At 42.4% G+C, this 22,033-nt stretch overlaps 1 protein-coding gene across 2 annotated transcripts in view; it reads right to left on the minus strand.

The window, feature by feature from the left end:
- Positions 1-22,033, minus strand: part of LIFR (LIF receptor subunit alpha) — a 74,637-nt gene that overhangs the window by 40,484 nt on the left and 12,120 nt on the right. For both annotated transcript variants that reach the window (XM_066240050.1, XM_066240058.1), the window contains 4 exons: positions 13,004-13,179; positions 10,989-11,103; positions 7,994-8,133; positions 2,608-2,771 (listed from right to left, as the gene is read on the minus strand). In XM_066240050.1, coding sequence (XP_066096147.1) covers positions 2,608-2,771; positions 7,994-8,133; positions 10,989-11,103; positions 13,004-13,142 — 558 coding nt within the window. In that variant the 5' untranslated portion in view covers positions 13,143-13,179. The remainder of the gene's footprint in view (positions 1-2,607; positions 2,772-7,993; positions 8,134-10,988; positions 11,104-13,003; positions 13,180-22,033) is intronic.

A 22,033-nucleotide genomic window follows, 5' to 3' on the forward strand; every position in this document is an offset into this window, starting at 1 on the left:
AGATGTTAGACACCCAGATCGCCTCTCACATTCTCTGCTACCAAAGGACTACTACCCTTCTGCACCTTGGCAGAGGGATGGAGCTTAATGCTCTGGAAAAGTAAAACAGAGACTCTTCTGGATTGAAGAGTCTCAGGAGGAGTTGAAAATGCAGAATAATGCAACAAAAAGAGTGGGATTGCTAAGCAATACATTCTGAAGGCTGGGATCAGACTCCTGCCTTCTTCCCCTATTCAGCTACCAGAACAGTGATGGCCAAGTTCATATTCACCAGGTAAGAGTCTAAACAGACTTTTCTGTTTATATGAACAGGTCAAGATAAAAAATTAAAATAATTAAAATTTTGCCTAAAATAATATTAATAATTAGCCTATCCCAATTACCTATAATGAGCCCCAGACAATAAGCCTCATCTAGGCAAAAAGAAAGTCCAATTATATTTTTCTTATTTTTTAAGAGTCACTCACTTAAAATGAGCAGCAACCAAGATGACCAGAAAAGAAGAAAAAGTTCTAATATAAAAGATCAAAATAAAGAAAAAAGCAACTTGAAGAAAGGTATTTCAGAGAAAGAAAGAAAATTAAGTCACTGATACCCTCAGAGATTAGAAAGAGATGCTGTAAAAACAGGATACATTATTTTTAAAAGAACAGAGAACTAAAAAGGGATAGCTTATAAATTAAAAATATATTAACAGAAATTCAATAGCAGGACTATAAAACAAAGCTTAGGAAAAATTGCTCAGAAAATAGAGGAAAATGCAGATGCAAAGCAGCAATGATAAGATAATTAGAGGAGCAGGAAGAAGGTCCAATTTTTAAAAGAACATCAGTTCTAAGAAAGAAAGAGAAAATCAAAGACAGAAAACAAAAAAATTTCCCAAGCAGAGTGACTTGTTTTTTCAGACTGAAAGGGGCACAAAAGAAGTGTACAACAAAATAGATCCATACAGATCCATAAGAAAAAGTGAACAATATCTTCAAAATCTTGAGTTAATTTAGAATTCTATACCCAGCTAAACTAGCACGCATGAGTGAATGCAGAATAAAGACATTTCCAGGAATGTCATGACTCAGTGTATTCATCAAGCAGCATTTTACATTTCCACCAGAAGTGTGTAAAAGTTACAATTTTTCTGCATCTTCTTAATAGTGAAATCAACAGTCATTTTAATGCTGTTGGCAACTAATTTAAATTTAAAATAAAATATATCTGCAAGCTACCATTAAAAATAGCAGAGTATAATAAATATTAAGTAACTACTAAAATATATGCTTTTAACAAAATGAAGAAATAAAAGACAGAGAATATAGGAAAGAGAGGCTCCATTAAAAGAAAAGGTAAAAGGAATGGCCTGAACAATCTTAGAGACTCCTTAGACCACAGCTTCCTAATGAATGTGCCTCAAGACTTGAGGCTTATCTTCAAAGAGTTATGGGAATACTGAGGTTTGAATCTGCAAACTGAGGTTGACTGGTAGGAGTTAAGGCCACTAGAGCTCCCTAGGCACTTCTGGCCCAAAGAATCCTCAACTATTTACCACACTCTGTGCTACACAAATATTGTCAGTATCTTTGTGAGCCCTTACATAAAAAGGGTTGGGAAGTAAGCCCTCAGAGAGATTTAGCCACAAATATTGTTTAATTGATAAAATACTAGTATGGTTGAACATTCTGAGAGGAGATTTGCATAATATGGAGAGAATTTAGGATTGAATTAATGAGGCAGATAAATAAAACTAAAAATACAATACAATTCAAGAAATTGTACTAAAAAGTAATAAAGAGAAGGGAGGGAGGGAGGAAGGGAGGGAGGGAAGGAAAGAAAGAGAGGGAATAGTATACACTACTTGGTTGAGATATAATTAGTGTTTATCTAACCATAACACAAACAATAATACTGGCCTACCAAAAATTATAACAAAAATATTGGAAAAAGACAGAAAATGTGTGTGTTTGGGGGGCAACTAGGTATATTCCAAATCCGTTAAGGAAGAAACAAGTAAAAGGATAAAAAGGGGAATTACCAGCTATCACAACTCTTCACTATTTCTCCATTCCTTAGATTAAGAGCAAACTAAAGACAGATCATAAGGAAACCATTTAAAATTAGATTTTTTAAAAAAGGATGCATTACTATAATAGTATAAGACCATTATTTCATATTAAAACATATTCAAACTTACAGACTTATATAAAATTTCTCAACAGTTACTATGGCTAAGTATGTTTTAAATCATTTCTTTTTATGTTTATACTATCAGACAAAGATAAAAATAACAGACTAAGTTATAGGTACACTTTTATTTCACTGATGCAAAAGCATGCATATGACAGATACAGGCTAGACGGGGATACACAGAGGCAATGCTTGCTGTGTTCAAGTAGAAGAATCGTGTTATTCCTCCCTTAACTTCCTTCTTATAATGGTTGCACATTATTTTAATTTTCGTTTTTGAGTCACAGTAGTTTTAATAAACCCTGAAACAACATCTGATTTACTTCCTTAATAATCCAGAAGTTCACTGATACCACCTTAAAAATTGTTTTAAAAAGTATTATTTCTTTAATGTCATAAGAAAGAAATATATACTTTGTTCAGACTTACTAATTTCACCACATCCATATTCTCTTTACGTAGAATTTTAATTTCCCAAATGACATTTGAGTGACGTGGAAAAACAGAACCCTTGTCATTCCACGTCAGGTATAACGTAGAAGTTGGGAAATTGGCAGATAAATTCAGGATCTCTGGTGTGTCTGGAATGAAGGCTTAAAAAAAAGGAAACAAAAGATAAAGATTAATAAAATCGGTAATGATTTTTCATATTATAATTCCATTAGTCAATTCATCTTAAACTCTATTCCTTCCTGATCAGAAAATAAATGATTAAGAATTAAAAGCAAACTCTTGAACCCATTACTAATGAAAGAGAACAAGTATATGCATTTATTTGTATAAGCAGTTCCCAATGATTCACAGCCAAATCAGAGAAAGTTATCAGCTGGCTGTTTCAAATTCATATCTCTTCTAATAGCAACTAGGTTCCCACCACACTCAGTGTCGTCTGGTGGGGAATTGCAAGCAGGCAACATCAGGGAAAAGTAGAACTGCCTCTGTACAGCTGTAGGTCGGGCCTAAAATAATGAGGGGATTGGAAAAGCTTATCTGGGTAAAGCTCCCTGTATGCTCTCTCCACAGCCTCCCCACTCCTCTCCCAGTGTGAGAGCCCCCTGTGTTGGGGAAAAGCTCACACCAGGATGCCACAGGCTACACCTGGTTACAGGTATCAGGAAGTAGCAGCAAGACCACAGTAAAGACCACGCCATTGAGGAAGGAAGCTAACAGGTGACTGTGCAGATCTAAGAAGTACAGGATCTAGCAGGATCTAGACGTCCCTCCGACAGGCTGGGTCAGCAGTGTCGTGCACAGTCTGCAGGGGACTGAGAAAGAGGTAGGCAGTCAAGTCAGAGACCGCTGGAGAAAGCCAGTCCAGGACAATAAGGCTTGGATCATGACACGATCTACATTAAAGACAGGACAAAATCTGACTGGCAGTTCAAAGAAATGACTGGATCAAAGAAATGAAGGATTAATACAACAAGAAAGGCAAACACCTAAGATCGCCTCAAATTTCTAGCCCAGAAAAGCAAGAAAGGCAAAAGGAAGCAGGGACCACTGTGAAGAGATGCCGGAAACCACTGTGGATGACCAAGTGTCAGGGGAAGAGGCGGTCACCAACAGAGGGATCTGCAGGAAGTGGACGCAGATTCGAGAGGAGCTTGCTGAATGCAGCAGAAGAAATGAACGTGAATGCTCAGACAGGAGAGCCCCCTTGTTGGGGGCTACAGAGAGACAGATACACCTTCTGGAGACCAGAGGCCCTAGAAAGAAGGACAGAGAAGAGAAGGAAACCAGAGAAAATTCAGGATCCCTGAGACCAAAAGAAATGGACTGGCACCTAGGCAAACAAGAGTTCACCAAAGACAGAAAAGACCAGTGGCACTGGTGAGGGGACCATCAATATCTGAGAAAGAAGTCAGAAGTCTGGGTGGGGGGCAGTGGACTCTGTAGCTGTGTTACGAAAAGTACGGAGGAAACGCCTCTTGAAGAATATGGACATCTCGCAGGGAAAAACTGGTAAACTAACAAAAAGTATCAGAAAAAAGTAAGGTAGCCTATCTATAAGGCATGAGTACGTTATTGAATTTTGCCTGCTGTAGAGGAAGACACCACAAGGTATGAGCTTGTTCTGTTCTACAAAACTGCAGGCTTTCGGGTGTGGGAGGCAGGAAACTAGGGACTCCTTGCATGTTCCCTCCTCAAATGACAGTCAGGTGAAGGAAAGTTAAAAGAAATGCAGACATACAATCTCAAGCCTCTTATCTATCCTAGTGGCTTCCCACAAAGATCAAGGTCCAAAGAAATAAAGTCCTTACAAGAGGGTAGTTGACTGTTCGACAACAAAGACGGCAGAGCAAACCCACATAGTACATTCATCTTGGAACCTAAAAATAACCCGACTAAATTTAACTGCCATCTGCTGACCAGGGCTCTACCACGGACTGATAGAGTGCAATATTTAGGGCCGCACAGGAAGCAGTGCATGTGTGTGGCAAAGTCGACAGCCACTCAGCTACATAAGGGTATAAGGACGGGGGTGGGGGGGTGGGCACGCTCCACAGGAGAAGTGCTAAGTGGGATCCTGCTTCTAAAAACAGAGCAAATAAGGAAAAGTAGTCGTTTTAGTGCCAAGAGAGGGCAAGTTCAAGGTGCCACTGTGACCATACAGAGCAGAGGCGTCTTTCCAAGAATGTGTTCCTTTCAAATGTTTCAAGATATCAAGATGTAGTAATTCCAAAAGGATGAAACATGGGAGTATCTTACTAAGGCAACATTCATCCATTAAAATGCTTTCCTCCCTGAGAAGTCCACATAATTTACATTTTATCTAATAGCAGTGGGCTACTCTTCAAAACACAGGCATATCCACGATTTAAAGCTAAAGATGGTAATTTACATGAAAGGATTAAACACACACACATATTTTCTTCACTTCATGGTGTTCAATGAGCTTCATTTCTCTCCAGCTAAAAGACACTTGAGAACAATGTTAATTTGCTTTCTAGAAACGAGAAACTTGATTCTTTCATCTTATTTGTTTAAAGCTAGAGCATCTTTTCACATCCCTGCCCACTCCCCATTCTTTTTGCCTTAGGACAGCACAGGCTAGGAGCCCTTCTAGCTCTTTAATGCACTCCCCCACATATTCAATCTCCCCAGACAGGTCCAACACACAGATCACAAGCTTAGAAATTAAATGTCTCAGGAAGGCTTATTTTGGTGCCTGACCCTGTCAGTTAGAAACTTATTACATGTATGTAGATATGTTAAATATATCATTTGCTTTTTACCGTCCACTTTTGCAAGTATCTTAAGATCTGGAGAAAACATAATTTCTCATACTTTTATTTTAGTGACAAATAAGCAAAGAAGGCAGACCCTCTGAGGCACAGCTGCCTCTCTGTGGCTTCTCTGGCACTCAGCGGGGTCCCCAAGATTTGCTGATGCATCCACCTTCCTTTCTCCTAGTCATCTAATTCATTTTTCAATGTTCTCTTCAGTACTGAGTGGGAGTAGTAATATCTTCGTATTGGGACACTGTTAACTTAATATTTGAATTACAGTCAAGCCATTATTAAAAATGCTTCCAACAAATTACATGATATACAAAAACAGCTATTAATCAAATAAGTCGGCTAGAGTATCTCTCGATTTGCCTTCCCAGTTCTAGCACTGTTGTCTTCCAGTAACTTTACTTCTGAAGACTCACTGAGCAATCAGACAATACAAACAGGCTCTCTGACAGAGTCCTGGGAATTTTTTTTAATTAAGTTAGATTCCTAATACCATACCACAAAATTCCAAGTGATTGAAACATTTAAATCAAGCATGAAAACCAAATATCGATCTAGAAAAATAGCAAGAGATTCCATTTATATAAAAATAAAACCTGTAGTATGAAAAATACCATAAAGTTAACATTTTAAACTTAGAAAAATATTTGTAACAAATATGACAGAATCAACAATAATTTCAGAAGAAACTGTACAAAAGATGCAAATCATTAAGAAAAAAATAAAAGTGATAATTAAAAAAATAATACTCAGAAAGGTAAAAACAACAGTGCTATAATTCTGGGGCCATCAGATTGAAACAGCAGAACTAAGGTGGACAATAGCCAGTTCTGGCAAGGACGTGGAAGAGCAGGTACGCTCTAAGACAAAAGCTGGTGGGAATACAAAGGGATTCAAAATTTGTGGAGGACAATCTGCAATGAATAGTAAAAGTCATAAAAAGTAGAATTTTCTTTAATGCAGTATTCCCAATTCTAGGAATTTAGCCCAAGGAAACCATCACACGAATTCAGAAACATGTATGTGCAAAAGCTGTTGATTAAAGCACTGGTTATAATATTGAAAAACTGGAAATGAACAACTCAATATTAATAACCAATCACATAAGGTAATTATGGTACCTCCATTCAATGGAACACTAGGCAACTTGTATTTGGAGAACAACTGGAAAATCTGGTCTTCTGTTAAGCAAGTTATAGACCACTATGAACCTCACTGTATATTTAGATCACAGAAGATATATATATATTTAAGTGTTTACAGTACCTCTCTGTGGGCACTGGGATTATGGATGACTAGTACAAAAGAATCTCATATACAACTATGGAGAGAAAACAAAAAACATGACTTTGTCCTCCTTACTTGAAAGATGGCTCTTAGTAGCACTTTCCCTGGACAACACTTTGGCCAGAAAATGGGGCAGCTTCTAAGTTGCTGGACATTTATTTGGTGTTATTCTTTCAAAATCTGTGCTTTCTCAAACACAGACCACTCCAAAGAGGCACCCTGTCCATGAAACTGGACAGATCGCCAAGGTAATTATATCTTCTTTTCTTTGCTTCCAAGTAGGTCATCCTCATAAGACTCATTATAATATTACTATCATGCTAATTCCATAAGAGTTGTCAGGAGCCAATAAACCTGCTTACCCCACCATTCAAGTTAAGACAATTGGGGCAGTGAAGGTCTCCTTGCAGAGTAAAATTTCCCTCCCTGTCCACCTGGGTTTATTGCATGCTTCCCCTCAGCCCGCAGCATATGCACTAAGACATTCAATCCATATATTGACAAAAGATGCCCACCATGAGCGAGGCACTGGGATAGGTGCTGAGTGCAGGAAGAAAAAGTCCCTGTCCCTTGGAACCTGGTCAGCACCTAATTACATGACAATTATCAATACAATGGCGAACGCCACAAAGGAGAAATAGGGAGAGCCCAAGGGGCAAGGCATGGGGTCTGACTGGGAGGAGATGGTCAGAAAAGACTTTCTGGACCAGGAGCAGCTGAGGAATTCTAACAGGTGTGCAGGACCCAACCAGGCAAAGGGACTAAGAAAGAGGCATCTAACTGAAGGATCTGGAATTCAGTGACAACTTTTTTAACTGACTAGAGCAGTGGTTTTCAACCATTTTCATTTCATAGTACACATTAAACTAGTTACTAAAATTCCGCGGCACACCTATATTTTTTGCCCATCTGACAAAAAAAAAAAAAAAAAAAAAAAAAAAAGCATGTATTTTGATTCATTCACACTGAACAGATATTTTGGTGTTGAGTGTCGTCTCTCTTTTTTTTAAATTTGACAATCTAAGGGAAAAGAAGTCAGTGCCCCTGACTCAAGTTTTAAAAACTCTTATGGCACAGTGGCTGTGAATGGCTGGACGAGAGGACAGCATGTGTCCCCTCGATGGCAGCCATACTCCTCAATCAGTACAGCTGCTGGGTAAGTGAAAGCATTCATGTGACAACTGAAATTCAAAACAGTGCTCAATTTCTGCCAATTACAAAGCCCAATAAAACCAACAGAGGCACTGTTCTGACTTATTTCCAAGTCCATTTTCTTCTCAAATACTTACAAACATTTTTTTCACTTAGGATGAATTTACTTATAGAACTTCCAAAGTCATGTAGAGAGTTTACTGTGATTTCATAATCACCAGCTAACAGAGGAGGGATTTTAGTACTTGTTTTCCCCACTTGGTAGCAAGAATGGGACCTACAATAAAAGAAGTCAAATTTTAATCAGCAGATAAAATATAACAATTTCCATTAAAACTCAATTAACACAGAATGCATTGGAAAATAATCTCTTGTGTATACAACACCCTGATAGGTTATACTGTGTGGTAAGACCAACAAGAGAGAGGTTAGTGGAAAGAGCAGCAATGCAGGTGTAAGAAAAGTACCCAGACAGGATTGGAAAGCTGAGTGAGTGAGCAGAGGGTTTCTTCTAGAATCAGGACTGTAGCCTGCTCTTGAGACCCCCACCTAAGTTCCCTCTGCAGCCCTGCGTCCCGCTGCACACAGCCACCTGCCCATACAGCCCTCACTTCCTACAGATACTGACACAGGAAGGAAACTGGCTACGCGGTGCCCCTAAAAAATACACCGTCAACTTGTCTGCTCCTGTCTTGGCTCATGGATCACCGAACAAACCTCCCTGATCAACTTTCAAAAATGCGTCCAGTTCCCCACCAGTCTTTTCTCAGACAGAAGAGACTGTTTCCTCTGTGCTTCCACGGTCCTTTGTCTCTTTATGAAACACATTTACACTCTACTTACTATTGTTTACCTATATATTTATTTCTCATAAAAATGTTAATTCAATCAAAGGGACTCTCAGTGGCTCCTACAGGGGCTTGTTCACATTATTCACACAGGGCTGAGGATTCAAAAAGCTTGGCTCACCTCCTCCCAACTCACATGGTGAGGCTTTTTCTGGTGCCAGCAACACAGAACTAATACAGAGAAGAGGCATGAGAACTAAGCAAACAGACACACGTGAAGCCATGGTACACTCCAAGCCTGCTACGTGCCACCAGTATGAAACTTGGCTAATCGGTTATGAGATAAGATTACTATCAATAGCTTGCTTGCACCACAAACATTTACTCATACCATAAAAGAAAAACAGACCACAGAATATGCCTTGTATAGGTTAAAGTTCATCCTAATGATTTTTTTCCACTCTCTATTTCTCCATACCAGCCATTTCCCATAGAAACAACAACCAGATACAAGCCCAACCTTTAGGGATGGCTGGGGCCTCCCCTGCCTCATGGGCAAGAAGAGACCACTGCTCTGTCTGCGGAGTAGCCCACGCTCTGGCTCACAGCTTTGCAAATAAACCCACTTCCACTTTAACCTCTTGTACAGTTTGGATCTTGAATTCTTTCCTGGGTGGAGCAGGAATCCTCGTGGCTAGGGACTCACTCCCCCAGCCTCAGAACCACTTGAATTCTCCAAATGGTGCTATTTCAAACATTCATGTATTGTGCCCAATATTCTTCCAGCCTAGAGCGTAATTCTGTCCTTTCACTGCTGAGAAAACTGAGTATTCCTGCTCCACAACCACACTTCCTCTGAGAAGAGTCTCTGAAGTGCCCGCCACAATCCTTGGCCAGCGCTCCCTGGCCCCTCACATACAGTCCCATCGTGACCTTAACCCACAGCGGTACAAGGACCTGTCCACTGTGAGCTCCCTCAGTCAGAGCTGACTTCCCCCGGTTCGGCCTGTGCTCCTACTTACCACATTTCTGAGCTTTCCCTCTACTGGATTTGCAGTGGGAGGGCACGTCCCCGCTCCTCAAAACAAGGGACGGTGATGTGACTGTACTTATAGAGAAATGAGTGACAGTCACACCTACCACTTCTGGTAGGAAGCTCTAAAAGCCCTCTGGGCAGTGCCCCTCCTGGCCACCACAGTCCCTGGGCCTGCAGCCCTAAGGAGAGACAGGGCAGAGATGGCAGCTGACCCAAAACTACACAAACTCAACAGTAATAGTCCTTTATTTCTGCAGCAGAAAATAAAGAAATAAAAACTGAGAATTATTTCTGCAACACATCCAATCTAATCCAAACTGATCAATGACCCCGGGTTTAGAACAATGCAGTTACAGCACACTGAATGAGAGAAAAATCTGAGTGTACTTAAACACACATCTATGTTGATGTACACCAGGAACATATAACAGCACAGCGGGCCTTGGACCTGCTGTGCTCGAGTCCTCTGGCCCTGCTGGGACCCAGGGAGAGCAGGCAAATCGTTCCAGCCAGAAGGCAGCCCAAAAGTCCCAACTCCAGACTTCCAAGTGTCCAGCCCACTCCAGCCTCACCAAGAGGGTGAGGTGGTGCAACAGACCCTCCACTTGCCTCCTAATATCCACTTCCCCTTCCCTTATTAACATCAATCCAATGTTTGTCAGGGCACACCGCCATCTGGCTAGGAGGAGGCGTGGCCCAGCCTCTGCCTAAATTCCACCAAGGAGACGTGGGCAGAGGTGTCGTGTAGGACTTCTTAGAAGTCTCCTTAAAGAAAAGCATCTCTCTTTTCCTTCCTGCTTTTTGGGATGCAGACGCGACAGCTGCTCCTCATACCTCATCTTGAACGAGGGGATCACGTGCCAAAGATGGCAGAGATCAGGAACAGAGGAACCTGGGTCTCCTGTGGCCATAAACAGCCAGGGTAGCCTTGAACTCCTAATCCAGACCTTTGACATGATAGTGTGAAGCCACCATTACTGACATCTTTTGTCAGGCACACTCAGAGCTTCAGCCTGATATAGGTAAACACTGGCTTGGGATAGACCCGGGAACCTTCCCCATAGCGGATCAAAACCCACAGCACACTAGTGTCACCTACTCCTTATTCTAGAACTAAAGAATCAACGTTTTGGCCAGGAGAAAGGTTTGTTTTCATCTTGACGAAAGAGAAGTTTTAGGAAATAGAGAGCTATGATTTCAAACGTCATTTAAAAATTTACAAAACAAAATCTTTACACTCTAAAATCTAAGAGAAAGGACCTTTATTTTTAGGTTGTAGCTGTAAACGAATCAAAGTATTTCTGTTACCTGTTTTCAATGCAAACTTCATAAAGAGCAGGGTGGCCGGCTCTGGACGGCGCTTTCCAAGAGCAGTCCCACACCTGCAGGTCGCTCGTCGTGCACTTCAGGTCCCGAGGAGCCCCTGCGGAAGGAGACACACACACACCATGCTTAATAACTTAAGTGCGCTGTAAAAGTCAGTAAGTGAAACTGTTTTTGGTCCTAAGTACAAGCCCGTGTGTCTGCAGAGGGCCTGTGCGCTCTGTGCTGAGATGAACCTGAGTCACAGGAGGTGACTGGTTTTGTATTTCCTTTTGTAGCTCTGGCTTCAAAGAGGTTGGGAGTAACCTGATGAAAGTGGACCAACCGCTAAACCACTTAGGGGTTAGGCTTCTATCAAAAATTCCACTTGCAAGCAACTAAGACAAACAGAAGGAGTGCTTGTGCTGATTCAGTGATGGGACCCAGAGGGTCTGGGAGAATTTTAATCTCTGAGAGCCTCACTTGCAAATATGAAGATAAAGGAAAAGGAAGAAAAACTCGAGGTAAAAGTCATGTCTTCCCCACCCCACAAACCAGCTCTGGGCTCCCCAGCCAGCACAGCCACCTCGCTGCAGGGTACCAGACTGCCACCTGCAGAGAAATCCCATAACCGACCTTCAGATTTTTATGAAGCGTATTAAATTTACACAGTAATGAGCTCACACAAGGCTCTGAAAAATATGTATTTCATGTGGGCCTGAACAACTGTAAAGTATCAAATAATTCAGAAGATTACAATCTAACAGTGCTTACTCACATCTAAAAAACAGCATGCATCATGGATGCAATGTATGTAAGCACTACGTAGTGCTTCGCAATGTACGCACTACGCAATGAAAAACATGTCACTGTAAAAGAAAAATGAAAAGAAAGAAAAGAGGAGGGTCCAAGGGGAGGGAAAGAGGGAAGAAGAAAGGAAGGAAGAAAGGGAGGGAAGAAAGAAGCAATTCAAGAGTAAGTGAGGTCCTCTACCCAGACTCTAGCTCAGCAAGTTGCAACCTGTTCATCTTCAGCACACATAAACTGATTACTAAAATTCTATAGCATACCAAAAAATGTATTTTTTGCTGAACTGACAGAAAATAAATAAAAGGTAAAATTTTGATTCATTCACACTAGACAGCTACTGTTGTGGGGGCTGTTGGCATTTTTTATTTGACATTCTAAAAGAAACGAGGTCAATGCCCTTGAGCAAATAGGTATTGAAATGCTTTAAAAAATCTTGAGGCACACTGGTTGAAAATTGCTGCTCTCTGTCAACGTCTATGAAAAAGTCTCTTTCTCTAATTTTGACATATAGTTGGCATGATATTTACTACAGCAATAAATCATAAAACTCTATGTATGAAACAAAAACATTAGAAGCACTCACACTAGAAATTATACTTTCTTACTAGCTCATCCTAGTAATTACAATAAAGTTACTGAATGGTGATCTTGGGGAAATGAGATGTTCAGTTTAATTATGGAAATAATATAAAAACTAAACCCAGGGACAGAAGGACAATGTTTTATAGATTAAGCTAGGTTATATCTACACACATTCTTAATATAATTAAATAAGATGAAAACAAGTAACATATTAAAGAGAGAGACTTGACTTCGTTTCTGACATGTGGAAAGGCCCAGCAGGACAGAAGCAGGTGAGTGCGGGCAGGGGTAAGAGGAGCCGGTGACCCCAGAGGGCAGGGGCGCCCCCTAGAGAGCTAGGACTGCTCAGGTCTTCACTGTGCTGGTGGTTACATTATTGTGCACATCCATCAAAATTCCCAGAACTTTATCCCAAATGGGTGAATTTTAGTATGTAAATTGTACTTCAGTATTTAAAATGGGGAAAGGATACTTAGATCTATCTTTAAGGGCCTTCTAAGAAGAACTGAAAGTACACAGAATAAAAGATGACAAAGAAATGGATTTTAACCCCCAAACGCTATAGATTTTGATGCAGACACAGGATCACAGGGCAGTCAGTTCATTCTCTGCAACTCAGAGGCACTTACCCCTTTTCTGGCTGTTTACTTGACTCATTAAATACAGAAGAATGAATGCTGATAAGAGCCACCGGAAATTTGATGTCACCCTCATGCTTTCGCTGGCCACCATCCAAGACGGTCGTCTCAAACACCAGGCAACGTCCATCACTTGTACAACGTGGTCTGTAAGACGTGGTCAAGTCCTAGGGGAGAAGGAGAGTTTCAGATGGTACTCCAACCTCTCCACACCCACGCCTCCTGCTGTGCACGCTCACACTGAAACATACTGTGCACTAATAACCCCGGAGACACTGGACGCAAGCTGAGTTGGCTTTAGGCGACATTAGCAATCGGACACAGCTGTTGCCTCGGCGATCCATTAGGGCATCAATTTCCAAATGACAGGCTTCAAGTCCAAGATTATGACTAACCACGTTTATCAACTCTCCGCTCTAATGTTACTAGAGTACAGAAAAGCAGCGCATAAAACTCAAATTTTGACAATTTTAAGGGATGCATGCAACATTTTAAATTTTAGATGAGTATATACTTTTATAGTCACTTGCTTATGAATAGTATCAGTTTTCCATTAACATCATGATATAAAGTTTCTATTTCATATAAATTTAAATAGTTTAAAGAGAAAAGGAAATGAGATAATATAGGAAGTTCACGGATGTGACAAAAATGTTGATTACACACAAACAACACAAGTTTAACATTACGACGAGAGCAGAGGTAGCATGCGGTGGTGAGATTCAGACTGTTTGGAGATGGGGGGGTCTTACCAGTGCACTACAAGCAGGACAGAGTGCTGGTTAAAGCAGAGACGGGGTCCAAACCCCAGCTTTGCCACCTATTTTATGATCTTGACCTCTCTGTGCCTCGGTTTCCTCATCTGTAAAGTGGGGGTAATAACGGCATTTCCCCCCACAAGTTTGTTGTGAAGATTAAATGAGCAAATTATGCAAAGCACTTGGAAGAGTGCCCAGCACACTGTAAGTCCTGTATGCATATTGTGGGAGGGACGGGGGACCGATAAGGTGCCGGGACAGCTGACAGGTTTGGAGGAAAACAGCGATGGCGGAGGGCTGTGCCAGTTAAGCCCTCTCTGGGTGCAAGAAGGAGGCGGCGGTGACCTGTGGGGCTGACACTAAAGGCTCTGAGGTCCATTCACAGACGTCATTGATGGCTACTGCTCCCCACTCCACAGAGGCATTCTACTTACAGACACAAAGGACAGCTGAAGAAAGCAGTGCAGCAACAAAGTCACAACTGGCAAAACAGAAAGCTGTCCACACCTGACACTGAGGAAGTGCCCAGAGGAGACGCCCAGCCACTCTTGTTGAACCCAGCCACGTCCTTCAACGTACTGCGAACTCCGTGCCAGACCTCACATTGCATGATTTTTTTTTACCAGAACAGACAACCAAAGACCACAGAGCATACAGGGGTGGGCAAAAGTAGGTTTACAGAAGAAGACAAATACAAATAAATATTACAATAACTAATAAACAGTAATACAAGAATAAACTCTGTTCCGCATACTCACTAGTATAAACCTACTTTTGCCCACCCCAATACATGCAAAGAATATAAGAGAAATTCAGGATAAACTGGAAAACCAAAAGGAAAATAAAAATTACTCCCAGAGGACACAGAGATAATGTGGGAAACAGGAAAAAACTAGTGGAGAAAGACAGCAACTACCTCTAAACTGTACTCCTGCAGCAAACACAGCACTATGAGAAAGGAATACTCAGATATAAAAACAGCTCTTACAAGTTAAATACGTGGCTTGATATTAACATTTTTTCAAAGACAGATAACACTGAGCAAACTTTCGGAAAAAGGAAGACAAAAATAGAAAACGTCACCAGAGATATGAGGAACAGGGACTTGATAAAGGAAAGGAAACTCAACATCTAAATAACCAGAGCCTGGAAGATAATTCAGAAAACCTCAGGGAAAGGAAATGTCAGGACTGTTCCTGGTGACTTCAGAGTGCTGTCAAAGCCCAGGACATGAACCCCCAACAGCTTAATTATAATCGAAACATGCACGAGGCCCGAGCATACATTCTTTCACTGTTTAATTATTTTCTGGATGAACAACTTTTTAGTCAATTCCAGTGTCACCGAAATGACTTATCAGAATGAAAACGTACCCATGAAATGTCTAACACGCCAGTTGCTAACGTTACAGAGTGACATGGCACGTACAGAAAAAACTGGATAACAGAGACAGAAATAATCACAAACCAGAGTCGCTGACTGGCTGAGCATTATCTTGAAGTGACTGTCCCTCACTACCTATTTACAGTTGTTTTAGAAAAGAGAAGCGTGACCCACAAAGTGGCAAGGGCAGGGACAGAGGAAGCCAAGGCCAAGCTCTGGGCTAGGTGCTGCTCTGTGTGGACTCAGACTGTCACCTTGGCTCCATTACTAATTAGCGGCATGACTGAGGGCAAATCACTTAATACTGTGGGCTCCAGCCTCAAGCAGCGCAGCTCTACTCGGGGTCCATGTGAGAAGCTTCCCAAAGGTAAGCCTCAGCATCCCACTCCTGTTGCCAGGCAACACGCAAGCACACCCTCAGCACAGGTTAGGGCCAGCAAGGGCCACTGATCAGGGCCACCCTGAGGAAGTCAATGAGCACCAGGGTGGTGTGCTCTGGGAAACAGAACAATCAAAGTCTGTGTCACCAATGCCTGCTTGACTGAAAACAGGCAGAATGATAAAAAAGACTTTTTGTACCAACATTTATTTACTTAGAGTAAGTCATTTAGGCAACATAATACTATACTTGTAACAGATCTGGTTTCTCTACTGAGCGAGACTTTCAGATGGGCCATCTGAAGAAAAAAGAATACATAAGCAGAGTCTTCCTGAATATTTCCAGGGGAAAAAAAGCACACGTAAACTTGTCTCTGCTCCTCTCTGATCATAACAATTGTCAGAATTTGATTTTTTCTCCCTCCAATGCCTTCTTCTTTGAGAACACATTTTTATAGAATTTCAGGAGCTAATTTTTAAAATGAGTGTAGCTGTCTCTTGCTGTATCAGCAGAATGACAGTGCAAATGCCCAGAGGGCATCTGGAGAGGTAACCAACGACATGGGCACCTGCGAACCAAGCTGCCAACCTCATCCCTGAAGGTGGCAGCAACCGGCCACGCACCCATTCTCTAGGCTACGAGAGGATGTGGGTCAACCCCCAAAATGAGGCAGAAAACCAAACAAAATTATAACAAGGATCCATGAAACTGGTGTTTCATCCCGGGGAAGAAGGCCTGTGTCCCTCGCCCCACCACTGCCAATCTCATTCCGGGTCACATGAAAACTGATACGGTTCTCCAAGCTGCTGGACTCCTTCCTGGCTCCACATCTGCACCTATTTTTCTTTCTGATTTCCTTCGCTACGGCTCTCTGCCACTCTCCTCAATTCACCTGGGAACCTCCAAGGGGAAGAGTGACACTTTAATTACACCCCTATTACAGGGGTTGCACAAACAGGGACCCAGGAGCCAAGTTCGATCCACCTGTGCTTTTGTAAACAGTTTTATTAGAACAGAGCCACACACATTGTTCAGGCATGGCCACGGCCACTTTCCCACTACAGCATTAGGGTAGAGCAGCTTTTGCAGAGACTGCACGGCCTGCAAAGGCAAAATGTGTACTACCTGGCTCCTGACCGTAGGTCTGCTGGCCCCTGGCCCAATGCCTCACTTTGTAACTCCTCCCACAACTTGTAAGCGACTTGGTGGGAGCTCACCGTTGGCTGTGGGCTCCCCCACCCCTCCCCCCACCCAGCGCCTAGCACTGGGAAGACACTGAAAACTCGAGGCTGGCTGATGGGTGACTTGGAACAGCAAGATATACATGACTCTATGCCCACACTTGGTGCCTTGTTAGGTGTCATACTAACCCCAGGTCTGCAAACACTGAGGGCATAAGTCAGGGCTGGGGCCCCAAGGCACAGAAGCAAAGGAACTGGCTATTACAGTACTTCTTACATATTCAGAGCAGAAGAAGTGCTATCCGTTCAGCACTGTCAGAACCTTAGGCTCAAGATAAGTTCAGTTTCATCGCTAGGTCACGCTGCAGGCCTTTCAGGGACGCCAGGGTCACCTCATCGTGCAGGGGAGCAAAGGGCACTGGTGGCTGGAAGGAAACACAAGCACTCACCGCAGAAAAAGAAATGGGGGGCAGGGCCAGTCTGTGGCCAGAATCTGGGAAGCTATGCAGTCCCCAACAGGTTCACACAGTGGCTTCCCTTAAGTTGATATGCATTATTTTTTTAAACTGCTATTAACATGTCAGGTCATAAATACTTATTAAGTTGTTTGGACCTAACTAGTTCATAAAAGGAACTGCTGGGTATTTCTTTTGACCTGAGGGCACCATAAAAACATTAATGAAACACTAAGGGCACTGTGAACCAAGGACTTTTGGGAACCTAGGCAGAAGGACTGTTTCTGGCTTCAGCGCTGCACTTGCAGGTGTGTCCTGCTCGCAGGAGAATAATTTAAAACTGAAATTCAGCTCTTGCTACATGATAAGAATATATCTTAGTGGATTCTGCAGGAAAATGTTTCCTCAAAAGAATCGCAGTTATTTCTTGGTCTGCAATTCAAGTAGAATATTTTGTCATTTTTACATTTTTCTGTGTCTCCTGGAGTTTTTTATATACTGTCATTAAAATTTTTGTTTTTCAGGACCCTTTCAGTTTTGGTAGTCTTCACTCCAGTGAGGACTTCCCTGTTCATTCAAGAGCCCGGGCATTATCAACTGTGATACATCAAGACAAATCTGAGTGCCTCCTGCTAGTGCTTAAAATCTCCAGGGCGCCCACCGCTCCAAACGTCAAGCTCCTGTTCAGTCTGACGGTCAAACCCCTTCACATGGCCACCAACCATCCCCTTCCACACCGCAGAGGGCCACCAAGAGCTCCATGCTGCCACTAGCTTCTCGCTTCCCCCTCAAGCCACTGCCTCTGCAGAAGACCCCTTGCAATGTTCCCCACACTCCAGGCCTTCCCACCCCTCAGGGTCCGTGGGAAACTCTATCACACTGACAAGTGACATCTGTACCCATCTCCCCTCGGACAGGCTTCAAGAGTGACTAGTATGCAACAAATGTTAATAAATGTCCATCAAACAAATGAGCTTGCTTGTTCTCTCTATAACAATGGTAAAACACTCCATTATTACAGTAAAGAAACAACCTAAAGAACATTCATTCTTGTTCAAAAACATCCGGAAGAGGTGCCCTGGCCTATGGTGAGGCAGTGGACAAAGCGCTGATCTGGAATGCTGAGGTCGCCAGCTTGAAACCCCGGGTTTGCCGGTCAAGGCACACAGGAGAAGCAACTGCTATGAGTTCATGCTTCCCGCTCCTCGCATCCCCCTCTGAAGTCAAGAAATAAATCTTTAAAAAAATATAACCAAAATATTTTTAATATGCAAGAAAGCAGAAGAAAAGCTTACCTTCATAAAGAACCAGGAACAGCTCCTTTTCCCATTACCTGCTGCCCACACTCTCAAGACAAGAAGTATCATTTATATGAAATGTTAATCTCTTCCAACTGTTGGACCATAAACGGCTTTTCCTTATTGTGTCATCAAAACACCTTTCCTTATGTTTATTGGTAATTTTCAATGCTTTATTTATAAACTGCTTATTCTATCTTTTGCCCTTTTATTCCTAACTGGGTATTAATCTCTGCTTCACTGCTTGATAACAAAGAACTATCATAAGATTTATGTTAACTTTGTCAATACATTGCAAATGTATTTCCCAATCTGCTTTCTTACTTTCCAATGTCGTTTTTGTTTGACTTTCATTAAGTCAGATTTCTCAATATCGCCCTTTACGGTTTCTGACCAAAATTTCTCTCTCATACCAAGATCACAGAAATAATCAGCTATATTGCCTTCAAGTGCACTGAAGGCTTTTAATATTTTAAGCTTTAATCCATATGAAATTAATTTTGGTGAACAGTATGAGTCAAGAACTCATCCCCCTTATTCTCCCTCTAAAGGGTCACCACCTACCCTAACACTATTAATTAAATAGCCCATGCCTTCCCCCTTGACTTGACAGGCCATTGGGACGCCACTGCTTGTCAGCGTCCTCGGTGGGCTGTCCAGCCTGTGGCTTCTTCACCCCCTTCCCCTCACTGAACAGCATTATCTTTTTGTGGTTTTAACCACCACTCATAATTAATGACTTCCAAATCTGTATTTCCTGTATTGGCCTCCTACCAGTTACAGATGAATGGTCTACTGGACGATCTCTTGCCTATCTACACAAATCCACCCGAATGAGGTCCTCTGGGAACGATGAATGTTTTGATACTACATAACCACTTAGATATTTCAGAGATTCCTCAAAAACTCCACATGCACAAAATTAAACACATGTTCCCTCCAAACTGGCTCTCGTGCACTCCAGAGCCACCCCCATAAGGGCAGTGGTCTGCAGGTCGCCAGGCAGGACCCACTGGAGACGGCTCTTCCTTCCTCACTCCTTCCACCTCTCACCAGGTTAGCTCCAGAATAGGCGTTGCCTCCTTCCCCCCACCTCTACCTCTGTTCCCACTCCCAGGGCTCCGGCTCAGGCCCTCATCCACCTCCCCTGCACAAGTGATCTAAGTCACTACTGAACTCTGCTCACGGTCTCCAGCCAGGCCCGGACAACCCACCTCCCACAATCGCCAGCCTGGCTCTCAGTCATCACATCTCTACCTTTCACCCTCATCTGTATGCTCAAGCTCCTGGCCAAGCGCCTGTGCTGGCCCCACCAAGAGTCAGACTGTAGGTGGGAACAACAGACTCAAACTTGGACTCTACAGTCTGCCCTCCTCCTGCTGCTCCTGGACCTCCGGGCATCGGCTCCTGTCTCTGCAGACCACCACCCTCCAGGGACTGGAGCACTCTTGTGATCCCATGGCACCTTAACTTCCCCCTGGGCATTTATCATATCGCCTACAGGCACTCCAGGGCTGCCCTACCCTTCCTCCGGCCCTGGTTCCCTGGTAGTTATGACCTCCCCAAGAGCAGAGATGGGGGCTTGACAGACATGTGCTAGATATTCAGCATTTATGCAGTGAATTGAACAAACCCACCCTCGTGGAGTCTTTGGTGAGGACTTAAAATACTTTGATGACTCTCAGTTGTTTCTTTACATTCTGGAGAGAAGGGTGAACAGTATGCTTTTCAATCACTGGTTTGTTACTGAAAAATGTATAAGTAAAAAAACAGTACCAACTCAAACTGCTGGAGACTTTTTTAAACACACATGGAGTAAAAATATCTTTAATCCCTTTTTGCATTCTATGGGGGAAAAATACTAACTATGTAACTGTTTTGTGTAGTTGACATTCTGGTTTTAGCTGAATCAGCTACGATAACATAGGATTCATAAACACCATTTCTCAGATATCACGCAGTTTATTATGGGCAGGAACTACTTTGAGTTCTTTAAATGCAATATTGAGTTTAATCCCATAACAACCCTATGAGGTTAGTATCATTATTCTCTCCTTTTTATAACAAAAAAGTGGGGTACAGAGAGGTTTCTGGCATTTGCTTGAAGTCACTCAGAAAGTCAGGGACAGAGCTTGGGTTTGAATTCAGTTCTGACTATAAATCTCATCCCTAGACCATTACACTGACTGGAAAATGTGGAGTAAAAACCCACAAAACCAGATTCCTAGGCTCCAGCCCCTATTCCACCAATGACTAAGTCACAGGTATGTGACCTGGGACAAATCCCCTAATAGCTCTGACATTACACACTCTGACCCAGGGCCTACTTTCCCTACTTTAAATGTCATGAAAATTTTATAGTTGTATTATTCTTAGATGTAACACCTTATGTGTCACCTCTATGAACTAGTAGATGGAGAATGTGATCAGAAATGTCAATCACCACCCTGCCTCCCTGGCTCCATGCTGTTCTTGGGGGAGGCACCACCTGCTTTACAAGAATTTCAATTTATCACATCATGCAGGACAAAGCAGCAACACAACCACCATCTGCCACCTTCCTGTTCTCCCTCCAATTCTAAGTGTGCTTTTAACGACTTAGCTCTTAACGCAGCAGGTGCAAACTCTCTCTCTCTCTCTCTCTCTCTCTGTCACACACACACACACACACACACACACACACACACACACACACACACGGAGAGCCAGCCCTACCAACCAGGAAGCTGGTGAGGGAGATGCAGGGCGGGGCGGATGGGAGGCTGGTGGCAGTCGGCTCGGGCTCCCTACTGCTCTGCTCTGTTACCACCTGCAGGAACAGAGTCCCATATAGGCCTGACCCTGACCTTCAAGGATTTCCAAAAAGGCCAGAAACGCAGGATGCTTTTTTGTGTTTTTTTTAAATGTGAAATCTCCTTATTTTTAAATGCTGGCAACTAATTCCAATTTTTGCAAAAACCTCATGCTGGCCAAACAAAACACACACGCAAGCCAAACCCAGCTCTTCGGGCGCCAGTTAACAACCTGTTTCAAAATGCATTGGCATTAAAAAGTTCTGGTGTTGCTGTTGAAATAACCTTAAAATATAAGTTGTTTGAAGACTTTTATTTCAGGGCACAGATTTTGACCAAAATGTGCCTGAATGCTTTCCTAACATTCTTTGGGGTCTGAATTGGAAATCTCTCTTCTCCAAAAAAACATGAACAGTCTTTTTGGTTCTGTTTTGTTTATTCCCAAATCACAAAATCCTAAGTATCATTTCAGACAACAAATGCTTCTCAAAAAAACAACAAAACAAAACTGAAAACCCTGTAACATTACTTTGCAGTTTTCTTGAGTCTTCTTCAGAAGAGTGGAATGGAGAATGAAAAATACAACAGACCTTGAAATAATTGGTATTTGACAAAACTATTTAGGAAAGGGACATTCTGTATAGAAAGTGGATCACACAGATCATCGACGTGTGAGCCTGACACCAATCCTGGACACAGTTAGGGAACGGGCAGGGAAGAGACCCCAGCACAGTGGACCTCAGCCCACTTCATGCCCGTACCTGACAAGGCTGAA

Source organism: Saccopteryx bilineata, chromosome 1 (assembly GCF_036850765.1).
Source record: "Saccopteryx bilineata isolate mSacBil1 chromosome 1, mSacBil1_pri_phased_curated, whole genome shotgun sequence".
Taxonomy (NCBI): Eukaryota; Metazoa; Chordata; class Mammalia; order Chiroptera; family Emballonuridae; genus Saccopteryx; species Saccopteryx bilineata.